This window comes from Balaenoptera borealis (genome assembly GCF_965194805.1).
Source record: "Balaenoptera borealis genome assembly, contig: HAP1_SCAFFOLD_1670, whole genome shotgun sequence".
Lineage (NCBI taxonomy): Eukaryota > Metazoa > Chordata > Mammalia > Artiodactyla > Balaenopteridae > Balaenoptera > Balaenoptera borealis.
In genome coordinates, this window is record NW_028122568.1 from 64,126 (window position 1) to 91,481 (window position 27,356).

General features: G+C 46.1%; 1 protein-coding gene across 1 annotated transcript in view; it reads left to right on the forward strand.

The window, feature by feature from the left end:
- LOC309622157 (uncharacterized protein) overlaps positions 1–27,143 on the forward strand; it is a gene marked incomplete at its 5' end in the record, with an annotated part of 84,955 nt that extends 57,812 nt beyond the window's left edge. Inside the window, 3 exons of the mRNA XM_082409295.1 lie at positions 1,576–1,713; positions 14,296–14,393; positions 26,938–27,143. Coding sequence (XP_082265421.1) covers positions 1,576–1,713; positions 14,296–14,393; positions 26,938–26,955 — 254 coding nt within the window. The remainder of the gene's footprint in view (positions 1–1,575; positions 1,714–14,295; positions 14,394–26,937) is intronic.
- Positions 27,144–27,356: the final 213 nt, after the last annotated feature.

A 27,356-nucleotide genomic window follows, 5' to 3' on the forward strand; every position in this document is an offset into this window, starting at 1 on the left:
CAGGAAGATATCGCATAGATGGGACCTCCCAAGACACACATTGAATCTTTAGGCCTGTTTTTCCTATTATGAGGTACGAGTTTCTTCACTGATGGGGATGATGCTTATCTGAGAAGAAATTGTGAAAGGTGGTGTAGTGTAGAGGTGTGGCTTAAGCTTTTAAGTTTTCCTCCAGGTTTTTCCCCTAAGCTTCCTACTTCGGACGGCCTACTTACATGATACTAGTAGGTGATGTCCGGCTAACAACTTCCTAAATATACCTGCAAGCCAGATCAGTGTCTCTTTTCTCTGTATTCCCATGGAAATCAAGAGTCCCGCCGAATTTTCCATCGAAACAGTTGATTTGTGTTGTCTCTAGGAATTCTAAAGGGCGTACCGTTGCTTCCTAACCGGTGTCATTTGGGAGATCCGCCTCTGTACGTTCAAATGATTAATTTTGAGACTTTGCTCATGTGTGCAGTAAACCCTTGAATTCCCTAAGACCTTCCTTTCCTCCATCTCCTACCCCATTAAGCCCGCTTCAGTTCATCTCCTGAATTTCTTTGGAATCTGTCAGCCAGCTCTTCCTCAACTTCCTAATACTGAACTTGCCTGTCTGTTGCGATTAGGTCCTAACTAGTGTCCATATATCTTGTTTCCTTCCAATCCACTCTTCACACAAGAAACCTTCAAAGCAAGTTGGAACGTTGCTCATAAACATCGCTCACAAACATTGTTTTGAGAATAGAAAACACACTGTTGGCCTTTAAGACTCTGCGTGGTCTAGAATCCTCTCTGCTTCTCTAGCCCCATCTTGTGCCACTTTTGCCCTCACTTTCTATGCTTCAGATACACTGAATTAACCTTAGTTCTCACTCATCTGACAGAAGTCAGTTCAGATACTATTTTTCACTGTGATTCCTAGCATTAAGGAATTTGATTATCAGGTTTTGTATGAGGACTATTTCATCAGGGGTACAGAAGTTCTGGCCATCTCTGGTTTTGGATATCCCTTATTTGTTGAGACCTTTGCGTTGTTTGGTTGCCTTTTGTCTGTTTTCCAGATGGGAAAACAGGAACAAGGGAAGTATAGGTTATTACTAGGTGGGGTTGAACAAGTGGAGCAGCAAACTGCAAAGCAGAAAGAAGAGGGACGTACTATAGAGGGATATGACTTCCATTCTCAAGGCGCCTGCATCCTGTGCAGGGAGACAGCCTAACATAAAATGTGCCTAACAACAAATATATTGACTTCTTACTAAAAATCTCCAGTTCATAGAACCGAGGGGTTTGTACCTTCTCCTTTAAAAGTGATAGTCCTGGGACTTCCCCGGTGGTCCCGTGGTGAAGACTCTGCGCTTCCAATGCAGCAGGCGTGGGTTCAATCCCTGGTTGGGGAGCTAAGATCCCACATGCTGCGCAGCCAAAGAAATTTTTGTCGAACGTTATACTCCTGTATTGTTGGCTTTAGTGGTTTAGATTTTGTTGTACTGTTAAGAAGATTTCAGTTTATTTACCGGGAACAAACAACACATAATGTAAAAATAGTTTCCCAGAAACGATTTCCATCATTCTCTTCTTCCCTTTCTCCCGCAGACTGGTGTTTCACCTTGACAAGTTCTCTGTCATTCCATAGGAAAGCTGTCTGGCTTGGAGGTTGCAATCCCAGGGAATTTTTCATCAGCGGGGAAGTCTCCATCACTACAGAGGAATCAAGGGAGAAGTCAGTCCCTGGTAAGTGAGATGCTCCCCCTAAACACCAACACAGCAGTCGTGTACCTTTCAAGGGGTTCAGGGGCAAGATGGGCAAGGCATTTCTACTAACTCTTCTTAAGGATCACGGACAGTGCCCTATGCTACGAGGTAAGCGGTGACTGCTGTAGTTCTTACTGGTGATCCTTTCCTGTCACTGATTCTCGGCCTTCTTTGTATTTCATAGGACTGTTGTCAGTCCAATACAAAATGAGTCTTATTTTTAAAAACCTGAAATGTTTTACAGAGCCTAGCATTCTCATATAGGGTCCTTTCCATTCTCCCCACTTTCCCGAGAGGCCAAGAACACTTCACACCATGAACTAGGAGAGGGGGTAGAGCCCTTTCTGATGAAATACATCAACAAAGACAGAGCCTTAGCCTGCTTGCTCTCTGGACAGGATCTCGGACCACAAGGTCTTCAATCCTGGTATAAATGAAGGAAGTGAGGACAGTTCAACTGGCACTCTGATAACAAGAGTTCGGAAACACCTTCCAAAGAGACTATAGCAGTAGATGAGGGAAGGGAGTGCTACAGTGTGGCAGTACAGGGGGAATGATCGGCTACAGCAGTGAAAAGTGTGGTACCGATTGGTGTGCTCTCGGGGTTCTTGTACATGTAGCATAGATGACCTCTACAGTGGCCCTCCCACCTTCCCACCTGCATTAGGTGTTCTTTTTTTTTGTAATTTATGTTTATGTATTTATTTACTGTTTGAACTTATTTATTCTACGTATTTATTTTTTTGGCTGCACTGGGTCTCTCATTGCTGTGCACTGGCTTTCTCTAGTTGGCGGCTAGCGGGGGCTACTCTCGGTTGCGGTGTGCGGGCATCTCATCGCGGTGGCTTCTCTTGTTGCGGAGCATGGGCTGTAGGCACGTGGGCTTCGGTAGTTGAGGCTCACGGGCTCTAGAATGCAGGCTCCGTCGTTGTGGCACATGCGCTTAGTTGCTGCACGGCATGTGGGATCTTCGCAGACCAGGGCTCGAACCCGTGTCCCCTGCATTGGCAGGCGCCACCAGGGAAGCCCTAGGTGTTCTCATATAGAGTCTAAAAACAGAGAGCACTGAGAGAAGGTAGTGGTTATTAAAGGCTCAGGATCTAAATTCTACCTGTCTCTACACCCCTTCCCAGCTGTCGATTTGACCCCATTTTTGAATGCTGACCTCATTGTTCAACTTTTCTCTGCCGTCTGTATACTCACCTTGAAAACTTGTTTCTGTGATGCGTTGAGCAGACACAGGGTGGCAGATTGCAGAGGTGGAAGCTGGTGGTCGGATATTTGTGGGCTGAATCTCCTTCAGTCCCATTCCCATTTCTGGTTGCCCAGAGGCCCTACTTCCTGTGTGTGACGCCGAGCCGTAGGATTGCGGGCAGGAGCCAAGTTCTCCATACAGTAAAGACCCCAGTGTGCCTTGGTTATAGTAATATACCTGGCTTCCTTCCTGGCAGGGAAGTGACAGGCGGCTATGCCCCTGCTTTGTTCGTGGGCCTCCTGATCCAGCAGTTCCCTTGGCTCTGCCCCTGTCGTCAGCTGCCCCTAGGATAACTCTGAGCCCTAGCCACTTCTCTGGTAGATTTCCCTATTCCCCCACTACAGTCACACCTGAATAAGGCAACTCAGACCTTTCAGAGATGTGTCCTGAACCTCTTGTTTTCTGAAATACCTATCTGGTGGTTGTGAGACTTAAGGCCAGCGTCCCCGAGAGACTTTTTCTATTTCTCCTAGTAAACCTAGACTCATCTTCTGTCACCTTCAACTCTACTCCAATTGTGTTCTTTCAACCCAGACCTCTGACCCTGCTTTTTACTTCTGCCATTTCATCCTCGCTCCTGCTTCCTTTCCTAAATCCATACGTCTCTTTTGGCCTTCCTAGCCCTGGGCCAAGTTCCTTCCTCTTTGCTCAGTTTTTACCCCTTTCCTTCATTCTCCCATCCAACTTTCAGTCCTTCCTTTCTCACGCCCCAGTTAGCAGCATCTGAAAATTCGAAAGGTTTGTTACTCGTCTATTAATTGTATTCCATTTACTTATTCAGTTCTATACCTGTCTTACCTGTGTATGGAAGAACAGCTGGTAGCCAAGGTGGCACCAAGAATCCTAGCAGCTCTCACTTGACGTATCCGTAGTAGTCGGCAATTTCCATTTCGTTTTCCCTCTCGGTGAAAAATTGCAGCTTGCCCGAAGAGGTGTATCTGGCAGCATTCTCCCGTTGTTGTTGAGCCCGCCTCTTCATGGCCTCTCGCTCTGGCCTCTGCTCTTGTTCGATGGGCTTTGACATGACTGGCTCAGGCACGTTGGGTTCCCTCCATGGAACTCGTTGCTTGCTGAAGTCTTGGAGTAGAAATTGGGTTTGGAGCTTGGGTGGGGACTGGCGCTTATTCACAGCAGGGGGAACAGGCTCCCGCTGGAGAGGAGCGCCAGATGAAGTTTTGGAGGGTGCAGGCCTAGGAGCAGCAGACTGAGGGACACGAGGCTGGGTATGGTTGGTCCAAGCCGGTTGGGTTGGGTTGGTCACAGTTGGCTGAGCTGGTTTGGCGGGGCCTGGCAAAGAGGCAGGAGCTGGCTGGGATGAATTGGCTGCAGCAGGTTGAGCTGAGTCAGTAGAACCAGGCTGGGCACGGTAAGCCCCAGCAGGCCGATGTGAGGCCAGAGACTGTGGCCTCCGAGGAGCGGGTCGAGCTTGAGGCTTGTCCCAGGCAGAAAAAGGCAGAGGTATCAACTTGACCTTCCCAGGAGGAGGCCGCTCATACTGGGCTGGAGACGGACACTCTGTTTCAGCACTGCTGTCTGGTTTCTGGGCTTGGACTTGCGTTTTCTCAGGACCCTTCCCCTCACGTGGGGTATGCCGCCATGGCTGGATAGCTGGGGGTGGCTGGGGGTCTTTGGGGTTGCTTGACTTTCCCAAGAGCCGACAGGAAGAGAGCCCAGTTTTCGTCTCATTCTTCTTCCCCAGCGCATGAAGAACCTTCACAGACTCCAGCATGCGCACGCCAAGGGAGGTTCGAGGCTTTTGAAAGCTCTGTTGGAGAAGCTCAGTTTGGTGTTCCTTTCGCTTCGTGTGGGGGATTGCTGGCTTCTCTTCTGCCTTGACTTTGTTCCCTGACTGCTTGTTCTCCTCAGCCTTGTTTCTCCCTCTGGTCCTTTTGGTCTTTTCCTGCCCGTGGCTCTTAGTTTTGCTGATCTTTCTGGATGCAGCTTTCTGAGGTTTGCCTTGAGAGTGCTTGGCCGTGTTCACAGGAGCCCTGTCACTGACTGCAGCGTGGCATGTAACCACTTCTCCCCCTAACGGGCACTCTGGATTCTTTGGCTGGATTTTGGCCTTGGGAGCGCCACTGATAGGCTCAGAGGCTTTCTGTTTGTTCTTCCTGGGTTGATCAGAGGGAACCTTTATGACACTTGGCTTTTCCTGCACCTGATTCACCTTAATGGCTCTGGTGTCTTTAGCTTTGATCACGTTGGGACCTTGGGATTGATCAAGATCTTTCAAAGGATTAAAGAGCTGGGGAAGGTGAATATCCTCCGCCAGTGTAGTAATGTCTGCAAGACCACTGCTAGGTTCAATCCCATTTTCAAGTGTCCCTAGGTCCTGACGACTCCGGCTGTTCTCTCCCAGATCAGCATTTTCAGAACCAGGCTGCTCCTCTTGGCTGAGGGGATCGGTGCAGGCCAGCGGCTGGTGAATATCAGGGATTCCTAAAGGGAGTAGTGGAGGATCTTGGTTCTCTGTTGGGATCTGGTAGGCATCCAGAGGCTTTGAAAGCTTGGTTTTGATATCATCCACGTGCTTACTCTCTATTTGTCCCTGGCTTGGAGCTGGAGGCAGGGCCAGGAGACGCCTGGCACTCTGGACTGGAGCTGTCACTGAAATGTCCCCAAGTTCAGATGGTGGGTTACTCTCAAGTATGTGGCTGTTTCTGCTACTGCAGGACTTGGGGAGTTCTTGACTTTGTGTCACACAAAACGTCTGGCTTGGAGGTTGCAATCCCAGGGAATTTTTCATCACCAGGGGGGAGGTCTCCATCCCTACAAAGGGATCAAGGGAGAAGTCAGTCCCTGGTAAGTGAGATGCTCCCCCTAAACACCAACACAGCAGTCGTGTACCTTTCAAGGGGTTCAGGGGCAAGATGGGCAAGGCATTTCTACTAACTCTTCTTAAGGATCATGGACAGTGCCCTATGCTACGAGGTAAGCGGTGACTGTTGTAATTCTTACTGGTGAGCCTTTCCTGTCGCTGATTCTCGGCTCGCTTTGTATTTCATAGGACTGTTATAAGTCCAATACAAAATGAGTCTTATTTTTAAAAACCTGAAATGTTTTACAAAGCCTAGCATTCTCATATAGGGTCCTTTCCATTCTCCCCACTTTCCCGAGAGGCCAAGAACACGTCACACCATGAACTAGGAGAGGGGGTAGAGCCCTTGCTGATGAAATACATCAACAAAGACAGAGTCTTAGCCTGCTTGCTCTCTGGACAGGATCTCGGACCACAAGGTCTTCAATCCTGGTATAAATGAAGGAAGTGAGGACAGTTCAACTGGCACTCACATAACAAGAGTTCTGAAACACCTTCCGAAGAGACTATAGCAGTAGATGAGGGAAGGGAGTGCTACAGTGTGGCAGTACAGGGGGAACGATCGGCTACAGCAGTGAAAAGTGTGGTACCGATTGGTGTGCTCTCGGCGTTCTTGTACATGTAGCATAGATGACCTCTACAGTGGCCCTCCCACCTTCCCACCTGCATTAGGTGTTCTTTTTTTTGTAATTTATGTTTATGTATTTATTTACTGTTTGAACTTATTTATTCTACGTATTTATTTTTTTGGCTGCACTGGGTCTCTCATTGCTGTGCACGGGCTTTCTCTAGTTGGCGGCTAGCGGGGGCTACTCTCGGTTGCGGTGTGCGGGCTTCTCATCGCGGTGGCTTCTCTTGTTGCGGAGCATGGGCTGTAGGCACGTGGGCTTCGGTAGTTGAGGCTCACGGGCTCTAGAATGCAGGCTCCGTCGTTGTGGCACATGCGCTTAGTTGCTGCACGGCATGTGGGATCTTCGCAGACCAGGGCTCGAACCCGTGTCCCCCGCATTGCATTGGCAGGCGGATTCTTAACCACGGCGCCACCAGGGAAGCCCTAGGTGTTCTCATAGAGAGTCTAAAAACAGAGGGCACTGAGCGAAGGTAGTGGTTATTAAAGGCTCAGGATCTAAATTCTACCTGCCTGTACACCCCTTCCCAGCTGTCGATTTGACCCCATTTTTGAGTGCCGACCTCATTCTTCAACTTTCTCTGGCGTTTGTTATACTCACCTTGAAAACTTGTTTCTGTGATGCGTTGAGCAGACACAGGGTGGCAGACTGCAGAGGTGGAAGCTGGTGGTCGGATATTTGTGGGCTGAATCTCCTTCAGTCCCATTCCCATTTCTGGTTGCCCAGAGGCCCGACTTCCTGTGTATGACGCCGAGCCGTAGGATTGCGGGCAGGAGCCAAGTTCTCCATACAGTAAAGACCCCAGTGTGCCTTGGTTATAGTAATATACCTGGCTTCCTTCCTGGCAGGGAAGTGGCAGGCGGCTCTGCCCCTGATTTGGAATCTGAGATGGTGTTCCCTGAGCAAGGCTGGCAGAAAGCGATGGATGTAGAGGGACCATGTTCTTGGCGTCTGAAGTTTTATCATACTGGGCTGCCAGAAACATGGAGGAGGCAGCTGTGTGGCGGTCAGTGAGTGCCAGAGTAAAGTCTCCGAGTGAAGAAGAATTCTTTTCAGTGCTTGCTGTGATGTCCCACTCAAGAACACCTGGATAGGAAGCAGCTGAAGTGGAGATCTGGCTGTGGTCAGTAACTCCAGATAACATAGTCGTGCTAGAATGTTGGTAAAGGTAGGCACTACCCATGAGTGTCTGGAAAGGGGTACCAGTAGCCGATGCCGAACTGACGGCAGGGGCAGAGACTCTGGAGAAGTTGCAGACACTTCGTGTTAGGGAAGTTGCATTGCTCACCACAGGAGGAGAATGCTGCAGAGAATTTAGAGTTCCAAGTAGAGATGGATGTTGGAAATTTTCTGTAAGAACAAGAGGGTCATGAAAAACTCAGGGAGGTTGAGAAATTCTCACTACGTTTGAGGAACGGCATCATCTGAAGGTTCTTGCTATCAGGACACCTCTACTATCACTACTTCCTGAGAAACCCAAAATCAGACAGTTAATGATGGCTGTAAGGACTGAGCAGTTTTCCACTCTTCTCTATTAACTGCCTGTGCTCCCATCTTGGGCACAGACGGGCAGAAGAGCCAAGTGGTGTGGTTCAGAGATTGTTCTCTAGGCTGGAAGCAACCTTCTCCCTGCCCTGTCTTTCCCTTCAGCCTGCACTCGTATTGACTTCTATGCTATTTCCTAGACTGGAAGCATTTTAGAACTAGGAGGCCCTTAGAGAACTTCGATGTTCTCAGTCTCATTTCGTGAGTAAGGAAACTGAGGCTCAGAGAGGTCGGGTTGACTTGTTCAAGTTCTCTCATTATGTTAGTATCATTACCAGGTTTCAGAACCTAAGTATCCTGACTTCCTTGCCAGGACTCCACTCTGAGCATGATACTGCCAGAAAGCAGGAGAAATAGAACTTATAATATAGGCATTTTTTTTGTCCATTAGAAAACAGTACGGCTGTTACCATTGTCGTCTTCAGTGTCTCCCTTTGCTTGTGCAGTTCCCACGCTATTACCTAGAGGTGACGTACAGCTCAGTCCAACTGGTGAATTGAAAGAGTCATTTTTGCCCTCTTCAAGCCTGGTTTCTCATCCTACCTCAAAATGATTACCCGAAAGTGGATTTCTTAAGTGCTTTTGGAAAGGGAAGAGTTATCTGATTACTTCAGATTCCTCACCTGTAAAGTGGTTATAACACCGCCACCAATAATAATAGCAGTAATAATTAATAGATGAATAAGCTGATCTATTGCGTATGATTTATATGGAGGAAGATACAATAAGTTCTAGAAAGACAAAGAAAAATCATGACAAGCATATTACGTTAACGAAAAAGAAATCCATAGATATTAATGAAAACTGGGGTATGTGGCAAGTATCGAAGCCTAATGAATTTACTAACAAATGGCATTCTGTACTATCCATGCAATATTATGAAAGTGAATTTTGCCCACTCTATTTTAGTGAATACTATTAACCAGAAGACACGATGGAGGTGATAGAGGTGAATGAATTCCTAGCCAATGCATACAGACAGAGAAGGTATGTCAGTAAAAAATGCATAACAAGCAACAGAATGCAATAAATGTGCATGTATAGGTAGCCACAACACATATAGACAAGTATTTCAATGAAAACCGGTACGAAGCAGACAGCAAAATAATAAGTGTAAAAGAGTTTCATTATTGTGCTCCTTCATATTTTTACCCAGCAAGTAAGAGGTATTAAGCCTAGGAGAAATATATATTTCAATGAATATAGCTTATATAATAAGCAGAAAGGAAGCTTAAAATGTATCAGGAAGGTTTTTGGATTTATCCTAGAACTTAGATTAGAATCATCTTCAGCATCCAAGAAGATGGCATCCCAAAACCTCAAAAAACCATCATGCCTAGAATCCAATTAAAAAAGATTTTCAAATGTAAGAAAATCCACAGGACTCCACAATATGGTTTTCGATAAATGTGGATGTTTGTTTGTTTTGTTTCTTTGGCCGCGCCGCGTGGCCCTGGCCGTGAAAGCACCGAGTCCTAAGCACTGGACCGCCAGGGAATTCCCTAAGTGGGGGGAATTAGAGATGTGGGGCTTGACTTTTTCTTCTTCTTCTTCTTCTTCTTCGGTAGCTAAGATCTACAAGCGAACGATGGCTGTTGATCAATGTGCTCTCTGTGTTAGGAAGGAAATAACTGTAAAAATGAAAAGCAGCCTTGCCTTAGAACCTACATATCACACCAAGGAAAATAGTCCTTCTGATTCAATTTAGAAGATATCACTTAAAATGTTGAATTGGTGAAATGTCTACCTAGTTTAAAAATTAGAAAGAATAAAACACTGAAAAGCAGCCCCCTAGATAACCACTGTGGTTGCTTGTTTATAGGAGGCATCATTTCTAAAACGTATTTCTAAAATGTTTATATTCAAAACTGTCAAGTGGCCAACTGTATTCAGAGAGGCAATAAAAGAAAGAAAACGGAGTATGACTTTTCTGATAAGCTGCCTTTCCTGGTGATCCCCTGTTCTGGCCTTACTTTCCTTCTTAGTCTGTTAATGTAAGGGTTTGCTACCATCAACTTGGTTTTGCCCTGCTCTGAGCAGGTTTCCCTCTGTGCTGTTTCTGCTTTAATTGAAAATCTTTGGTTCCCATCAGCATTCCATTGCAAACTCCGTTTTTCTTGAGAGCTCCTCTATGCTTTCCCTCTTCATTCTTACATTTTCTCCCATCTCTTGGTGCCTGTTGGCCTGTGCTAATGAAAACCATCCTAAACTTCCTTACGCTCGACTCTGTGCCTCCCTGTAGAGCCCAGTACTCTCCATCCTCTCTCCCTATTCTCTCTTTTCAACTAGTCGAAATCCTAGTGGAGGGAGACCATTAGAGATGAAACATCTTGGTATATATTGCTAGTTTTCTATGTCCCCTGACTTTTCTATGTTTCTGTTGAAACACTCTTGAGAAGTGTCTGATTTCGTTTTCTACATGGGTACCCTTTAAGGCTCAATACTGGAAAAGAAGGGGATCAGAGTGATCAACCCAACGTGGTATCCTAACGTAACAGTTAAGGAAAGCAACAGGCTTTGTGAGACAGCCAGTGATTTGTCCAAAGTCACACAGATAGTAAACGTCAAAGTCAAAAGTGAAATTAGGTCTCCAGACGTGTAGTTCAATACTTTCCCTCATTATTCCATGCTATTTTGAATCTCCTACTCAATTTAGGGGCAAAAGAAATCGAACGCAAAACTTTCCAAAGTTTCTTTTCTTACCTGACATGGTCAGAGAAGAGGAAGCATCCACTGCAGGTACCAGGGATGAGGAGACAACACTAGAGGATGTCCGAGTGGCTGCAGCTGAACGGCGCACGTGTCCAGTACAGAGGTCACTGGTTACTGGTCCAAACAGCTCCACGGAAACCCCAAGACTCTACCAAGTGGTAGTAGGTTTGGTAGGAGAGTGATGTCACAAAGCAGGCAGTTGAAAGGTATGAGAGAGCCAATAGGGAGGTCCGATCCCCAACAGGAAGGCGGGCTTGGGTGAAGAGAGTGTAGGAGAGCTAAAACAACACCTGAGTTTCTGAGCTCTGGGGAGGAAATCCTAGAAGACAGATTTACCTCCCCCAGGCTCTTCCATTAGGGAAATCATTGCAACATTTCTTACAGACGTTCATTAATACACTGAACTAAGAGTTACTTATATTCTACAGAGTATTCTATTTTATGTATCATATACTTAGAGCTATATAGATCTTCTTTAATTAATAATCCTTAGGAAGGAAAGAGCCATCTAGTTTGAACTATTACAGTTGTTCTGAAATCATATGTGTCTAATGAGTGAACTGATAGCAGCTTTTAAGGAGCCAAAGTAGGGATTAAGAAGCTCTTTTTGTAACTTGGTTCAAGAGTAGGGTGAAGTTTGTTGAGTGTACCTTGTGGAGAATGTTGTGGTCCAAGGCTCTTCTCTTTTAGTTTCTTCTCCTTGACTCCTACCTTCCTTGGGCTGGGCTAGGCTGGGGGCCAGGTTGGACTTGCGACTTAACATTTCTCTTCCGCTTTCTCTTTTTTTTTTTTCTTCCATTATGGGCATTGCTTCGAGGACAAGCCTTGATCTTGCATTGGACGTTACTTCCTGTCACCTTCCAGCAGCAGGAGTCTTCTTTTCAGTGCTTGATGCTTCACGAAATAGACTCTGCCCGTTGGCAGCAAATACCAGAGAGCTAGGAGACAGAGCTGGTTGCAGACCTTTCCTCTTCCAGCCTTTGGTTGCAATTGTTTGGCCCATAATTTGCTAGCTCTAGTTCCTTGGGCCACACAGGTATCCTGCCATCTCCAGCTCTTGTTATATGTGAGAGACATTCTGAACACTGTCCCTTTTTCTTTGCACAGAAGTATATACAGTGTGGCAGTTACTGTAATCTCCTCCGCCTTGCAAACAGCCACTCTAGAATCTTGGACCTCTAGGACTCTCTGTCTTGCATGCTTGGGGGCAAGGCCAAGCAAAATGAAGAGGAGAATAATTAGAGAAAGAGGAGGACGTTGGGGGAGAATTGGGAGCAGGTAAGGTGAAAGGGCACAGGAGAAAAGAGATGCATGTAGACTTTTTGGTTTCTGTGGGAAACAGGTTGACACACTTGGGCCTCATTTGGTATTAACAGAACAGAGAGTTAAAGATCTAAGTAGCTAGATAGTGTGCAGCAACTGCCATGAAGTCTGTACACTGAAGAGAAGAGTCTCACATCTAGTTTTCATTTTGTTTTATGTCATAGTACCTTATTTATAGCATTCACTGGTGTGTTTGTAGAATACAGATGTTTTCAAATGCTCTGGTTTTGTCTACATGGTTATCTCCTTGTCCTGTTTGTAAGGAATCCAACATTGTAAGACATATTGCATGTTTTTCTCTTGACGATTGTTGACCTTGAAGCGTCATGAACTAACTTGAGCTGTTGGATTCTGTGGAGAAACGTTCAAAAGGGTCTGTGAAAAAGGCACTGTGGTGAGTCGCATTATGCACCCGAGCGTAAGGAGCAGATATCTGCCACCAGCCCAGCTTGGCCTGGATTGCCTCTGTTTTAGTTCCCCTGGTTAGTGCTTTTCTCCCTAACCACTCTTGTGACTGTGATAATGTGAGTAAGGGCGGAGTTGCTAATGATCTATGTGTGAGGTAAGCTGGTTTGAGGGAGGAAATCTATGGACCTAGTCATTTTCCTTGGTGGTAAGCTTTCAGGGGTGCAGAGATGGATCTTCCTGGGGCCTTTTCTGGTCCCAGGAAGATATCGCATAGATGGGACCTCCCAAGACACACATTGAATCTTTAGGCCTGTTTTTCCTATTATGAGGTACGAGTTTCTTCACTGATGGGGATGATGCTTATCTGAGAAGAAATTGTGAAAGGTGGTGTAGTGTAGAGGTGTGGCTTAAGCTTTTAAGTTTTCCTCCAGGTTTTTCCCCTAAGCTTCCTACTTCGGACGGCCTACTTACATGATACTAGTAGGTGATGTCCGGCTAACAACTTCCTAAATATACCTGCAAGCCAGATCAGTGTCTCTTTTCTCTGTATTCCCATGGAAATCAAGAGTCCCGCCGAATTTTCCATCGAAACAGTTGATTTGTGTTGTCTCTAGGAATTCTAAAGGGCGTACCGTTGCTTCCTAACCGGTGTCATTTGGGAGATCCGCCTCTGTACGTTCAAATGATTAATTTTGAGACTTTGCTCATGTGTGCAGTAAACCCTTGAATTCCCTAAGACCTTCCTTTCCTCCATCTCCTACCCCATTAAGCCCGCTTCAGTTCATCTCCTGAATTTCTTTGGAATCTGTCAGCCAGCTCTTCCTCAACTTCCTAATACTGAACTTGCCTGTCTGTTGCGATTAGGTCCTAACTAGTGTCCATATATCTTGTTTCCTTCCAATCCACTCTTCACACAAGAAACCTTCAAAGCAAGTTGGAACGTTGCTCATAAACATCGCTCACAAACATTGTTTTGAGAATAGAAAACACACTGTTGGCCTTTAAGACTCTGCGTGGTCTAGAATCCTCTCTGCTTCTCTAGCCCCATCTTGTGCCACTTTTGCCCTCACTTTCTATGCTTCAGATACACTGAATTAACCTTAGTTCTCACTCATCTGACAGAAGTCAGTTCAGATACTATTTTTCACTGTGATTCCTAGCATTAAGGAATTTGATTATCAGGTTTTGTATGAGGACTATTTCATCAGGGGTACAGAAGTTCTGGCCATCTCTGGTTTTGGATATCCCTTATTTGTTGAGACCTTTGCGTTGTTTGGTTGCCTTTTGTCTGTTTTCCAGATGGGAAAACAGGAACAAGGGAAGTATAGGTTATTACTAGGTGGGGTTGAACAAGTGGAGCAGCAAACTGCAAAGCAGAAAGAAGAGGGACGTACTATAGAGGGATATGACTTCCATTCTCAAGGCGCCTGCATCCTGTGCAGGGAGACAGCCTAACATAAAATGTGCCTAACAACAAATATATTGACTTCTTACTAAAAATCTCCAGTTCATAGAACCGAGGGGTTTGTACCTTCTCCTTTAAAAGTGATAGTCCTGGGACTTCCCCGGTGGTCCCGTGGTGAAGACTCTGCGCTTCCAATGCAGCAGGCGTGGGTTCAATCCCTGGTTGGGGAGCTAAGATCCCACATGCTGCGCAGCCAAAGAAATTTTTGTCGAACGTTATACTCCTGTATTGTTGGCTTTAGTGGTTTAGATTTTGTTGTACTGTTAAGAAGATTTCAGTTTATTTACCGGGAACAAACAACACATAATGTAAAAATAGTTTCCCAGAAACGATTTCCATCATTCTCTTCTTCCCTTTCTCCCGCAGACTGGTGTTTCACCTTGACAAGTTCTCTGTCATTCCATAGGAAAGCTGTCTGGCTTGGAGGTTGCAATCCCAGGGAATTTTTCATCAGCGGGGAAGTCTCCATCACTACAGAGGAATCAAGGGAGAAGTCAGTCCCTGGTAAGTGAGATGCTCCCCCTAAACACCAACACAGCAGTCGTGTACCTTTCAAGGGGTTCAGGGGCAAGATGGGCAAGGCATTTCTACTAACTCTTCTTAAGGATCACGGACAGTGCCCTATGCTACGAGGTAAGCGGTGACTGCTGTAGTTCTTACTGGTGATCCTTTCCTGTCACTGATTCTCGGCCTTCTTTGTATTTCATAGGACTGTTGTCAGTCCAATACAAAATGAGTCTTATTTTTAAAAACCTGAAATGTTTTACAGAGCCTAGCATTCTCATATAGGGTCCTTTCCATTCTCCCCACTTTCCCGAGAGGCCAAGAACACTTCACACCATGAACTAGGAGAGGGGGTAGAGCCCTTTCTGATGAAATACATCAACAAAGACAGAGCCTTAGCCTGCTTGCTCTCTGGACAGGATCTCGGACCACAAGGTCTTCAATCCTGGTATAAATGAAGGAAGTGAGGACAGTTCAACTGGCACTCTGATAACAAGAGTTCGGAAACACCTTCCAAAGAGACTATAGCAGTAGATGAGGGAAGGGAGTGCTACAGTGTGGCAGTACAGGGGGAATGATCGGCTACAGCAGTGAAAAGTGTGGTACCGATTGGTGTGCTCTCGGGGTTCTTGTACATGTAGCATAGATGACCTCTACAGTGGCCCTCCCACCTTCCCACCTGCATTAGGTGTTCTTTTTTTTTGTAATTTATGTTTATGTATTTATTTACTGTTTGAACTTATTTATTCTACGTATTTATTTTTTTGGCTGCACTGGGTCTCTCATTGCTGTGCACGGGCTTTCTCTAGTTGGCGGCTAGCGGGGGCTACTCTCGGTTGCGGTGTGCGGGCATCTCATCGCGGTGGCTTCTCTTGTTGCGGAGCATGGGCTGTAGGCACGTGGGCTTCGGTAGTTGAGGCTCACGGGCTCTAGAATGCAGGCTCCGTCGTTGTGGCACATGCGCTTAGTTGCTGCACGGCATGTGGGATCTTCGCAGACCAGGGCTCGAACCCGTGTCCCCTGCATTGGCAGGCGCCACCAGGGAAGCCCTAGGTGTTCTCATATAGAGTCTAAAAACAGAGAGCACTGAGAGAAGGTAGTGGTTATTAAAGGCTCAGGATCTAAATTCTACCTGTCTCTACACCCCTTCCCAGCTGTCGATTTGACCCCATTTTTGAATGCTGACCTCATTGTTCAACTTTTCTCTGCCGTCTGTATACTCACCTTGAAAACTTGTTTCTGTGATGCGTTGAGCAGACACAGGGTGGCAGATTGCAGAGGTGGAAGCTGGTGGTCGGATATTTGTGGGCTGAATCTCCTTCAGTCCCATTCCCATTTCTGGTTGCCCAGAGGCCCTACTTCCTGTGTGTGACGCCGAGCCGTAGGATTGCGGGCAGGAGCCAAGTTCTCCATACAGTAAAGACCCCAGTGTGCCTTGGTTATAGTAATATACCTGGCTTCCTTCCTGGCAGGGAAGTGACAGGCGGCTATGCCCCTGCTTTGTTCGTGGGCCTCCTGATCCAGCAGTTCCCTTGGCTCTGCCCCTGTCGTCAGCTGCCCCTAGGATAACTCTGAGCCCTAGCCACTTCTCTGGTAGATTTCCCTATTCCCCCACTACAGTCACACCTGAATAAGGCAACTCAGACCTTTCAGAGATGTGTCCTGAACCTCTTGTTTTCTGAAATACCTATCTGGTGGTTGTGAGACTTAAGGCCAGCGTCCCCGAGAGACTTTTTCTATTTCTCCTAGTAAACCTAGACTCATCTTCTGTCACCTTCAACTCTACTCCAATTGTGTTCTTTCAACCCAGACCTCTGACCCTGCTTTTTACTTCTGCCATTTCATCCTCGCTCCTGCTTCCTTTCCTAAATCCATACGTCTCTTTTGGCCTTCCTAGCCCTGGGCCAAGTTCCTTCCTCTTTGCTCAGTTTTTACCCCTTTCCTTCATTCTCCCATCCAACTTTCAGTCCTTCCTTTCTCACGCCCCAGTTAGCAGCATCTGAAAATTCGAAAGGTTTGTTACTCGTCTATTAATTGTATTCCATTTACTTATTCAGTTCTATACCTGTCTTACCTGTGTATGGAAGAACAGCTGGTAGCCAAGGTGGCACCAAGAATCCTAGCAGCTCTCACTTGACGTATCCGTAGTAGTCGGCAATTTCCATTTCGTTTTCCCTCTCGGTGAAAAATTGCAGCTTGCCCGAAGAGGTGTATCTGGCAGCATTCTCCCGTTGTTGTTGAGCCCGCCTCTTCATGGCCTCTCGCTCTGGCCTCTGCTCTTGTTCGATGGGCTTTGACATGACTGGCTCAGGCACGTTGGGTTCCCTCCATGGAACTCGTTGCTTGCTGAAGTCTTGGAGTAGAAATTGGGTTTGGAGCTTGGGTGGGGACTGGCGCTTATTCACAGCAGGGGGAACAGGCTCCCGCTGGAGAGGAGCGCCAGATGAAGTTTTGGAGGGTGCAGGCCTAGGAGCAGCAGACTGAGGGACACGAGGCTGGGTATGGTTGGTCCAAGCCGGTTGGGTTGGGTTGGTCACAGTTGGCTGAGCTGGTTTGGCGGGGCCTGGCAAAGAGGCAGGAGCTGGCTGGGATGAATTGGCTGCAGCAGGTTGAGCTGAGTCAGTAGAACCAGGCTGGGCACGGTAAGCCCCAGCAGGCCGATGTGAGGCCAGAGACTGTGGCCTCCGAGGAGCGGGTCGAGCTTGAGGCTTGTCCCAGGCAGAAAAAGGCAGAGGTATCAACTTGACCTTCCCAGGAGGAGGCCGCTCATACTGGGCTGGAGACGGACACTCTGTTTCAGCACTGCTGTCTGGTTTCTGGGCTTGGACTTGCGTTTTCTCAGGACCCTTCCCCTCACGTGGGGTATGCCGCCATGGCTGGATAGCTGGGGGTGGCTGGGGGTCTTTGGGGTTGCTTGACTTTCCCAAGAGCCGACAGGAAGAGAGCCCAGTTTTCGTCTCATTCTTCTTCCCCAGCGCATGAAGAACCTTCACAGACTCCAGCATGCGCACGCCAAGGGAGGTTCGAGGCTTTTGAAAGCTCTGTTGGAGAAGCTCAGTTTGGTGTTCCTTTCGCTTCGTGTGGGGGATTGCTGGCTTCTCTTCTGCCTTGACTTTGTTCCCTGACTGCTTGTTCTCCTCAGCCTTGTTTCTCCCTCTGGTCCTTTTGGTCTTTTCCTGCCCGTGGCTCTTAGTTTTGCTGATCTTTCTGGATGCAGCTTTCTGAGGTTTGCCTTGAGAGTGCTTGGCCGTGTTCACAGGAGCCCTGTCACTGACTGCAGCGTGGCATGTAACCACTTCTCCCCCTAACGGGCACTCTGGATTCTTTGGCTGGATTTTGGCCTTGGGAGCGCCACTGATAGGCTCAGAGGCTTTCTGTTTGTTCTTCCTGGGTTGATCAGAGGGAACCTTTATGACACTTGGCTTTTCCTGCACCTGATTCACCTTAATGGCTCTGGTGTCTTTAGCTTTGATCACGTTGGGACCTTGGGATTGATCAAGATCTTTCAAAGGATTAAAGAGCTGGGGAAGGTGAATATCCTCCGCCAGTGTAGTAATGTCTGCAAGACCACTGCTAGGTTCAATCCCATTTTCAAGTGTCCCTAGGTCCTGACGACTCCGGCTGTTCTCTCCCAGATCAGCATTTTCAGAACCAGGCTGCTCCTCTTGGCTGAGGGGATCGGTGCAGGCCAGCGGCTGGTGAATATCAGGGATTCCTAAAGGGAGTAGTGGAGGATCTTGGTTCTCTGTTGGGATCTGGTAGGCATCCAGAGGCTTTGAAAGCTTGGTTTTGATATCATCCACGTGCTTACTCTCTATTTGTCCCTGGCTTGGAGCTGGAGGCAGGGCCAGGAGACGCCTGGCACTCTGGACTGGAGCTGTCACTGAAATGTCCCCAAGTTCAGATGGTGGGTTACTCTCAAGTATGTGGCTGTTTCTGCTACTGCAGGACTTGGGGAGTTCTTGACTTTGTGTCACACAAAACGTCTGGCTTGGAGGTTGCAATCCCAGGGAATTTTTCATCACCAGGGGGGAGGTCTCCATCCCTACAAAGGGATCAAGGGAGAAGTCAGTCCCTGGTAAGTGAGATGCTCCCCCTAAACACCAACACAGCAGTCGTGTACCTTTCAAGGGGTTCAGGGGCAAGATGGGCAAGGCATTTCTACTAACTCTTCTTAAGGATCATGGACAGTGCCCTATGCTACGAGGTAAGCGGTGACTGTTGTAATTCTTACTGGTGAGCCTTTCCTGTCGCTGATTCTCGGCTCGCTTTGTATTTCATAGGACTGTTATAAGTCCAATACAAAATGAGTCTTATTTTTAAAAACCTGAAATGTTTTACAAAGCCTAGCATTCTCATATAGGGTCCTTTCCATTCTCCCCACTTTCCCGAGAGGCCAAGAACACGTCACACCATGAACTAGGAGAGGGGGTAGAGCCCTTGCTGATGAAATACATCAACAAAGACAGAGTCTTAGCCTGCTTGCTCTCTGGACAGGATCTCGGACCACAAGGTCTTCAATCCTGGTATAAATGAAGGAAGTGAGGACAGTTCAACTGGCACTCACATAACAAGAGTTCTGAAACACCTTCCGAAGAGACTATAGCAGTAGATGAGGGAAGGGAGTGCTACAGTGTGGCAGTACAGGGGGAACGATCGGCTACAGCAGTGAAAAGTGTGGTACCGATTGGTGTGCTCTCGGCGTTCTTGTACATGTAGCATAGATGACCTCTACAGTGGCCCTCCCACCTTCCCACCTGCATTAGGTGTTCTTTTTTTTGTAATTTATGTTTATGTATTTATTTACTGTTTGAACTTATTTATTCTACGTATTTATTTTTTTGGCTGCACTGGGTCTCTCATTGCTGTGCACGGGCTTTCTCTAGTTGGCGGCTAGCGGGGGCTACTCTCGGTTGCGGTGTGCGGGCTTCTCATCGCGGTGGCTTCTCTTGTTGCGGAGCATGGGCTGTAGGCACGCGGGCTTCGGTAGTTGAGGCTCACGGGCTCTAGAATGCAGGCTCCGTCGTTGTGGCACATGCGCTTAGTTGCTGCACGGCATGTGGGATCTTCGCAGACCAGGGCTCGAACCCGTGTCCCCCGCATTGCATTGGCAGGCGGATTCTTAACCACGGCGCCACCAGGGAAGCCCTAGGTGTTCTCATATAGAGTCTAAAAACAGAGGGCACTGAGCGAAGGTAGTGGTTATTAAAGGCTCAGGATCTAAATTCTACCTGCCTCTACACCCCTTCCCAGCTGTCGATTTGACCCCATTTTTGAATGCCGACCTCATTCTTCAACTTTCTCTGGCGTTTGTTATACTCACCTTGAAAACTTGTTTCTGTGATGCGTTGAGCAGACACAGGGTGGCAGACTGCAGAGGTGGAAGCTGGTGGTCGGATATTTGTGGGCTGAATCTCCTTCAGTCCCATTCCCATTTCTGGTTGCCCAGAGGCCCGACTTCCTGTGTATGACGCCGAGCCGTAGGATTGCGGGCAGGAGCCAAGTTCTCCATACAGTAAAGACCCCAGTGTGCCTTGGTTATAGTAATATACCTGGCTTCCGTCCTGGCAGGGAAGTGACAGGCGGCTCTGCCCCTGATTTGGAATCTGAGATGGTGTTCCCTGAGCAAGGCTGGCAGAAAGCGATGGATGTAGAGGGACCATGTTCTTGGCGTCTGAAGTTTTATCATACTGGGCTGCCAGAAACATGGAGGAGGCAGCTGTGTGGCGGTCAGTGAGTGCCAGAGTAAAGTCTCCGAGTGAAGAAGAATTCTTTTCAGTGCTTGCTGTGATGTCCCACTCAAGAACACCTGGATAGGAAGCAGCTGAAGTGGAGATCTGGCTGTGGTCAGTAACTCCAGATAACATAGTCGTGCTAGAATGTTGGTAAAGGTAGGCACTACCCATGAGTGTCTGGAAAGGGGTACCAGTAGCCGATGCCGAACTGACGGCAGGGGCAGAGACTCTGGAGAAGTTGCAGACACTTCGTGTTAGGGAAGTTGCATTGCTCACCACAGGAGGAGAATGCTGCAGAGAATTTAGAGTTCCAAGTAGAGATGGATGTTGGAAATTTTCTGTAAGAACAAGAGGGTCATGAAAAACTCAGGGAGGTTGAGAAATTCTCACTACGTTTGAGGAACGGCATCATCTGAAGGTTCTTGCTATCAGGACACCTCTACTATCACTACTTCCTGAGAAACCCAAAATCAGACAGTTAATGATGGCTGTAAGGACTGAGCAGTTTTCCACTCTTCTCTATTAACTGCCTGTGCTCCCATCTTGGGCACAGACGGGCAGAAGAGCCAAGTGGTGTGGTTCAGAGATTGTTCTCTAGGCTGGAAGCAACCTTCTCCCTGCCCTGTCTTTCCCTTCAGCCTGCACTCGTATTGACTTCTATGCTATTTCCTAGACTGGAAGCATTTTAGAACTAGGAGGCCCTTAGAGAACTTCGATGTTCTCAGTCTCATTTCGTGAGTAAGGAAACTGAGGCTCAGAGAGGTCGGGTTGACTTGTTCAAGTTCTCTCATTATGTTAGTATCATTACCAGGTTTCAGAACCTAAGTATCCTGACTTCCTTGCCAGGACTCCACTCTGAGCATGATACTGCCAGAAAGCAGGAGAAATAGAACTTATAATATAGGCATTTTTTTGTCCATTAGAAAACAGTACGGCTGTTACCATTGTCGTCTTCAGTGTCTCCCTTTGCTTGTGCAGTTCCCACGCTATTACCTAGAGGTGACGTACAGCTCAGTCCAACTGGTGAATTGAAAGAGTCATTTTTGCCCTCTTCAAGCCTGGTTTCTCATCCTACCTCAAAATGATTACCCGAAAGTGGATTTCTTAAGTGCTTTTGGAAAGGGAAGAGTTATCTGATTACTTCAGATTCCTCACCTGTAAAGTGGTTATAACACCACCACCAATAATAATAGCAGTAATAATTAATAGATGAATAAGCTGATCTATTGCGTATGATTTATATGGAGGAAGATACAATAAGTTCTAGAAAGACAAAGAAAAATCATGACAAGCATATTACGTTAACGAAAAAGAAATCCATAGATATTAATGAAAACTGGGGTATGTGGCAAGTATCGAAGCCTAATGAATTTACTAACAAATGGCATTCTGTACTATCCATGCAATATTATGAAAGTGAATTTTGCCCACTCTATTTTAGTGAATACTATTAACCAGAAGACACGATGGAGGTGATAGAGGTGAATGAATTCCTAGCCAATGCATACAGACAGAGAAGGTATGTCAGTAAAAAATGCATAACAAGCAACAGAATGCAATAAATGTGCATGTATAGGTAGCCACAACACATATAGACAAGTATTTCAATGAAAACCGGTACGAAGCAGACAGCAAAATAATAAGTGTAAAAGAGTTTCATTATTGTGCTCCTTCATATTTTTACCCAGCAAGTAAGAGGTATTAAGCCTAGGAGAAATATATATTTCAATGAATATAGCTTATATAATAAGCAGAAAGGAAGCTTAAAATGTATCAGGAAGGTTTTTGGATTTATCCTAGAACTTAGATTAGAATCATCTTCAGCATCCAAGAAGATGGCATCCCAAAACCTCAAAAAACCATCATGCCTAGAATCCAATTAAAAAAGATTTTCAAATGTAAGAAAATCCACAGGACTCCACAATATGGTTTTCGATAAATGTGGATGTTTGTTTGTTTTGTTTCTTTGGCCGCGCCGCGTGGCCCTGGCCGTGAAAGCACCGAGTCCTAAGCACTGGACCGCCAGGGAATTCCCTAAGTGGGGGGAATTAGAGATGTGGGGCTTGACTTTTTCTTCTTCTTCTTCTTCTTCTTCGGTAGCTAAGATCTACAAGCGAACGATGGCTGTTGATCAATGTGCTCTCTGTGTTAGGAAGGAAATAACTGTAAAAATGAAAAGCAGCCTTGCCTTAGAACCTACATATCACACCAAGGAAAATAGTCCTTCTGATTCAATTTAGAAGATATCACTTAAAATGTTGAATTGGTGAAATGTCTACCTAGTTTAAAAATTAGAAAGAATAAAACACTGAAAAGCAGCCCCCTAGATAACCACTGTGGTTGCTTGTTTATAGGAGGCATCATTTCTAAAACGTATTTCTAAAATGTTTATATTCAAAACTGTCAAGTGGCCAACTGTATTCAGAGAGGCAATAAAAGAAAGAAAACGGAGTATGACTTTTCTGATAAGCTGCCTTTCCTGGTGATCCCCTGTTCTGGCCTTACTTTCCTTCTTAGTCTGTTAATGTAAGGGTTTGCTACCATCAACTTGGTTTTGCCCTGCTCTGAGCAGGTTTCCCTCTGTGCTGTTTCTGCTTTAATTGAAAATCTTTGGTTCCCATCAGCATTCCATTGCAAACTCCGTTTTTCTTGAGAGCTCCTCTATGCTTTCCCTCTTCATTCTTACATTTTCTCCCATCTCTTGGTGCCTGTTGGCCTGTGCTAATGAAAACCATCCTAAACTTCCTTACGCTCGACTCTGTGCCTCCCTGTAGAGCCCAGTACTCTCCATCCTCTCTCCCTATTCTCTCTTTTCAACTAGTCGAAATCCTAGTGGAGGGAGACCATTAGAGATGAAACATCTTGGTATATATTGCTAGTTTTCTATGTCCCCTGACTTTTCTATGTTTCTGTTGAAACACTCTTGAGAAGTGTCTGATTTCGTTTTCTACATGGGTACCCTTTAAGGCTCAATACTGGAAAAGAAGGGGATCAGAGTGATCAACCCAACGTGGTATCCTAACGTAACAGTTAAGGAAAGCAACAGGCTTTGTGAGACAGCCAGTGATTTGTCCAAAGTCACACAGATAGTAAACGTCAAAGTCAAAAGTGAAATTAGGTCTCCAGACGTGTAGTTCAATACTTTCCCTCATTATTCCATGCTATTTTGAATCTCCTACTCAATTTAGGGGCAAAAGAAATCGAACGCAAAACTTTCCAAAGTTTCTTTTCTTACCTGACATGGTCAGAGAAGAGGAAGCATCCACTGCAGGTACCAGGGATGAGGAGACAACACTAGAGGATGTCCGAGTGGCTGCAGCTGAACGGCGCACGTGTCCAGTACAGAGGTCACTGGTTACTGGTCCAAACAGCTCCACGGAAACCCCAAGACTCTACCAAGTGGTAGTAGGTTTGGTAGGAGAGTGATGTCACAAAGCAGGCAGTTGAAAGGTATGAGAGAGCCAATAGGGAGGTCCGATCCCCAACAGGAAGGCGGGCTTGGGTGAAGAGAGTGTAGGAGAGCTAAAACAACACCTGAGTTTCTGAGCTCTGGGGAGGAAATCCTAGAAGACAGATTTACCTCCCCCAGGCTCTTCCATTAGGGAAATCATTGCAACATTTCTTACAGACGTTCATTAATACACTGAACTAAGAGTTACTTATATTCTACAGAGTATTCTATTTTATGTATCATATACTTAGAGCTATATAGATCTTCTTTAATTAATAATCCTTAGGAAGGAAAGAGCCATCTAGTTTGAACTATTACAGTTGTTCTGAAATCATATGTGTCTAATGAGTGAACTGATAGCAGCTTTTAAGGAGCCAAAGTAGGGATTAAGAAGCTCTTTTTGTAACTTGGTTCAAGAGTAGGGTGAAGTTTGTTGAGTGTACCTTGTGGAGAATGTTGTGGTCCAAGGCTCTTCTCTTTTAGTTTCTTCTCCTTGACTCCTACCTTCCTTGGGCTGGGCTAGGCTGGGGGCCAGGTTGGACTTGCGACTTAACATTTCTCTTCCGCTTTCTCTTTTTTTTTTTTCTTCCATTATGGGCATTGCTTCGAGGACAAGCCTTGATCTTGCATTGGACGTTACTTCCTGTCACCTTCCAGCAGCAGGAGTCTTCTTTTCAGTGCTTGATGCTTCACGAAATAGACTCTGCCCGTTGCAGCAAATACCAGAGAGCTAGGAGACAGAGCTGGTTGCAGACCTTTCCTCTTCCAGCCTTTGGTTGCAATTGTTTGGCCCATAATTTGCTAGCTCTAGTTCCTTGGGCCACACAGGTATCCTGCCATCTCCAGCTCTTGTTATATGTGAGAGACATTCTGAACACTGTCCCTTTTTCTTTGCACAGAAGTATATACAGTGTGGCAGTTACTGTAATCTCCTCCGCCTTGCAAACAGCCACTCTAGAATCTTGGACCTCTAGGACTCTCTGTCTTGCATGCTTGGGGGCAAGGCCAAGCAAAATGAAGAGGAGAATAATTAGAGAAAGAGGAGGACGTTGGTGGAGAATTGGGAGCAGGTAAGGTGAAAGGGCACAGGAGAAAAGAGATGCATGTAGACTTTTTGGTTTCTGTGGGAAACAGGTTGACACACTTGGGCCTCATTTGGTATTAACAGAACAGAGAGTTAAAGATCTAAGTAGCTAGATAGTGTGCAGCAACTGCCATGAAGTCTGTACACTGAAGAGAAGAGTCTCACATCTAGTTTTCATTTTGTTTTATGTCATAGTACCTTATTTATAGCATTCACTGGTGTGTTTGTAGAATACAGATGTTTTCAAATGCTCTGGTTTTGTCTACATGGTTATCTCCTTGTCCTGTTTGTAAGGAATCCAACATTGTAAGACATATTGCATGTTTTTCTCTTGACGATTGTTGACCTTGAAGCGTCATGAACTAACTTGAGCTGTTGGATTCTGTGGAGAAACGTTCAAAAGGGTCTGTGAAAAAGGCACTGTGGTGAGTCGCATTATGCACCCGAGCGTAAGGAGCAAGATATCTGCCACCAGCCCAGCTTGGCCTGGATTGCCTCTGTTTTAGTTCCCCTGGTTAGTGCTTTTCTCCCTAACCACTCTTGTGACTGTGATAATGTGAGTAAGGGCGGAGTTGCTAATGATCTATGTGTGAGGTAAGCTGGTTTGAGGGAGGAAATCTATGGACCTAGTCATTTTCCTTGGTGGTAAGCTTTCAGGGGTGCAGAGATGGATCTTCCTGGGGCCTTTTCTGGTCCCAGGAAGATATCGCATAGATGGGACCTCCCAAGACACACATTGAATCTTTAGGCCTGTTTTTCCTATTATGAGGTACGAACGAGTTTCTTCACTGATGGGGATGATGCTTATCTGAGAAGAAATTGTGAAAGGTGGTGTAGTGTAGAGGTGTGGCTTAAGCTTTTAAGTTTTCCTCCAGGTTTTTCCCCTAAGCTTCCTACTTCGGACGGCCTACTTACATGATACTAGTAGGTGATGTCCGGCTAACAACTTCCTAAATATACCTGCAAGCCAGATCAGTGTCTCTTTTCTCTGTATTCCCATGGAAATCAAGAGTCCCGCCGAATTTTCCATCGAAACAGTTGATTTGTGTTGTCTCTAGGAATTCTAAAGGGCGTACCGTTGCTTCCTAACCGGTGTCATTTGGGAGATCCGCCTCTGTACGTTCAAATGATTAATTTTGAGACTTTGCTCATGTGTGCAGTAAACCCTTGAATTCCCTAAGACCTTCCTTTCCTCCATCTCCTACCCCATTAAGCCCGCTTCAGTTCATCTCCTGAATTTCTTTGGAATCTGTCAGCCAGCTCTTCCTCAACTTCCTAATACTGAACTTGCCTGTCTGTTGCGATTAGGTCCTAACTGGTGTCCATATATCTTGTTTCCTTCCAATCCACTCTTCACACAAGAAACCTTCAAAGCAAGTTGGAACGTTGCTCATAAACATCGCTCACAAACATTGTTTTGAGAATAGAAAACACACTGTTGGCCTTTAAGACTCTGCGTGGTCTAGAATCCTCTCTGCTTCTCTAGCCCCATCTTGTGCCACTTTTGCCCTCACTTTCTATGCTTCAGATACACTGAATTAACCTTAGTTCTCACTCATCTGACAGAAGTCAGTTCAGATACTATTTTTCACTGTGATTCCTAGCATTAAGGAATTTGATTATCAGGTTTTGTATGAGGACTATTTCATCAGGGGTACAGAAGTTCTGGCCATCTCTGGTTTTGGATATCCCTTATTTGTTGAGACCTTTGCGTTGTTTGGTTGCCTTTTGTCTGTTTTCCAGATGGGAAAACAGGAACAAGGGAAGTATAGGTTATTACTAGGTGGGGTTGAACAAGTGGAGCAGCAAACTGCAAAGCAGAAAGAAGAGGGACGTACTATAGAGGGATATGACTTCCATTCTCAAGGCGCCTGCATCCTGTGCAGGGAGACAGCCTAACATAAAATGTGCCTAACAACAAATATATTGACTTCTTACTAAAAATCTCCAGTTCATAGAACCGAGGGGTTTGTACCTTCTCCTTTAAAAGTGATAGTCCTGGGACTTCCCCGGTGGTCCCGTGGTGAAGACTCTGCGCTTCCAATGCAGCAGGCGTGGGTTCAATCCCTGGTTGGGGAGCTAAGATCCCACATGCTGCGCAGCCAAAGAAATTTTTGTCGAACGTTATACTCCTGTATTGTTGGCTTTAGTGGTTTAGATTTTGTTGTACTGTTAAGAAGATTTCAGTTTATTTACCGGGAACAAACAACACATAATGTAAAAATAGTTTCCCAGAAACGATTTCCATCATTCTCTTCTTCCCTTCTCCCGCAGACTGGTGTTTCACCTTGACAAGTTCTCTGTCATTCCATAGGAAAGCTGTCTGGCTTGGAGGTTGCAATCCCAGGGAATTTTTCATCAGCGGGGAAGTCTCCATCACTACAGAGAATCAAGGGAGAAGTCAGTCCCTGGTAAGTGAGATGCTCCCCCTAAACACCAACACAGCAGTCGTGTACCTTTCAAGGGGTTCAGGGGCAAGATGGGCAAGGCATTTCTACTAACTCTTCTTAAGGATCACGGACAGTGCCCTATGCTACGAGGTAAGCGGTGACTGCTGTAGTTCTTACTGGTGATCCTTTCCTGTCACTGATTCTCGGCCTTCTTTGTATTTCATAGGACTGTTGTCAGTCCAATACAAAATGAGTCTTATTTTTAAAAACCTGAAATGTTTTACAGAGCCTAGCATTCTCATA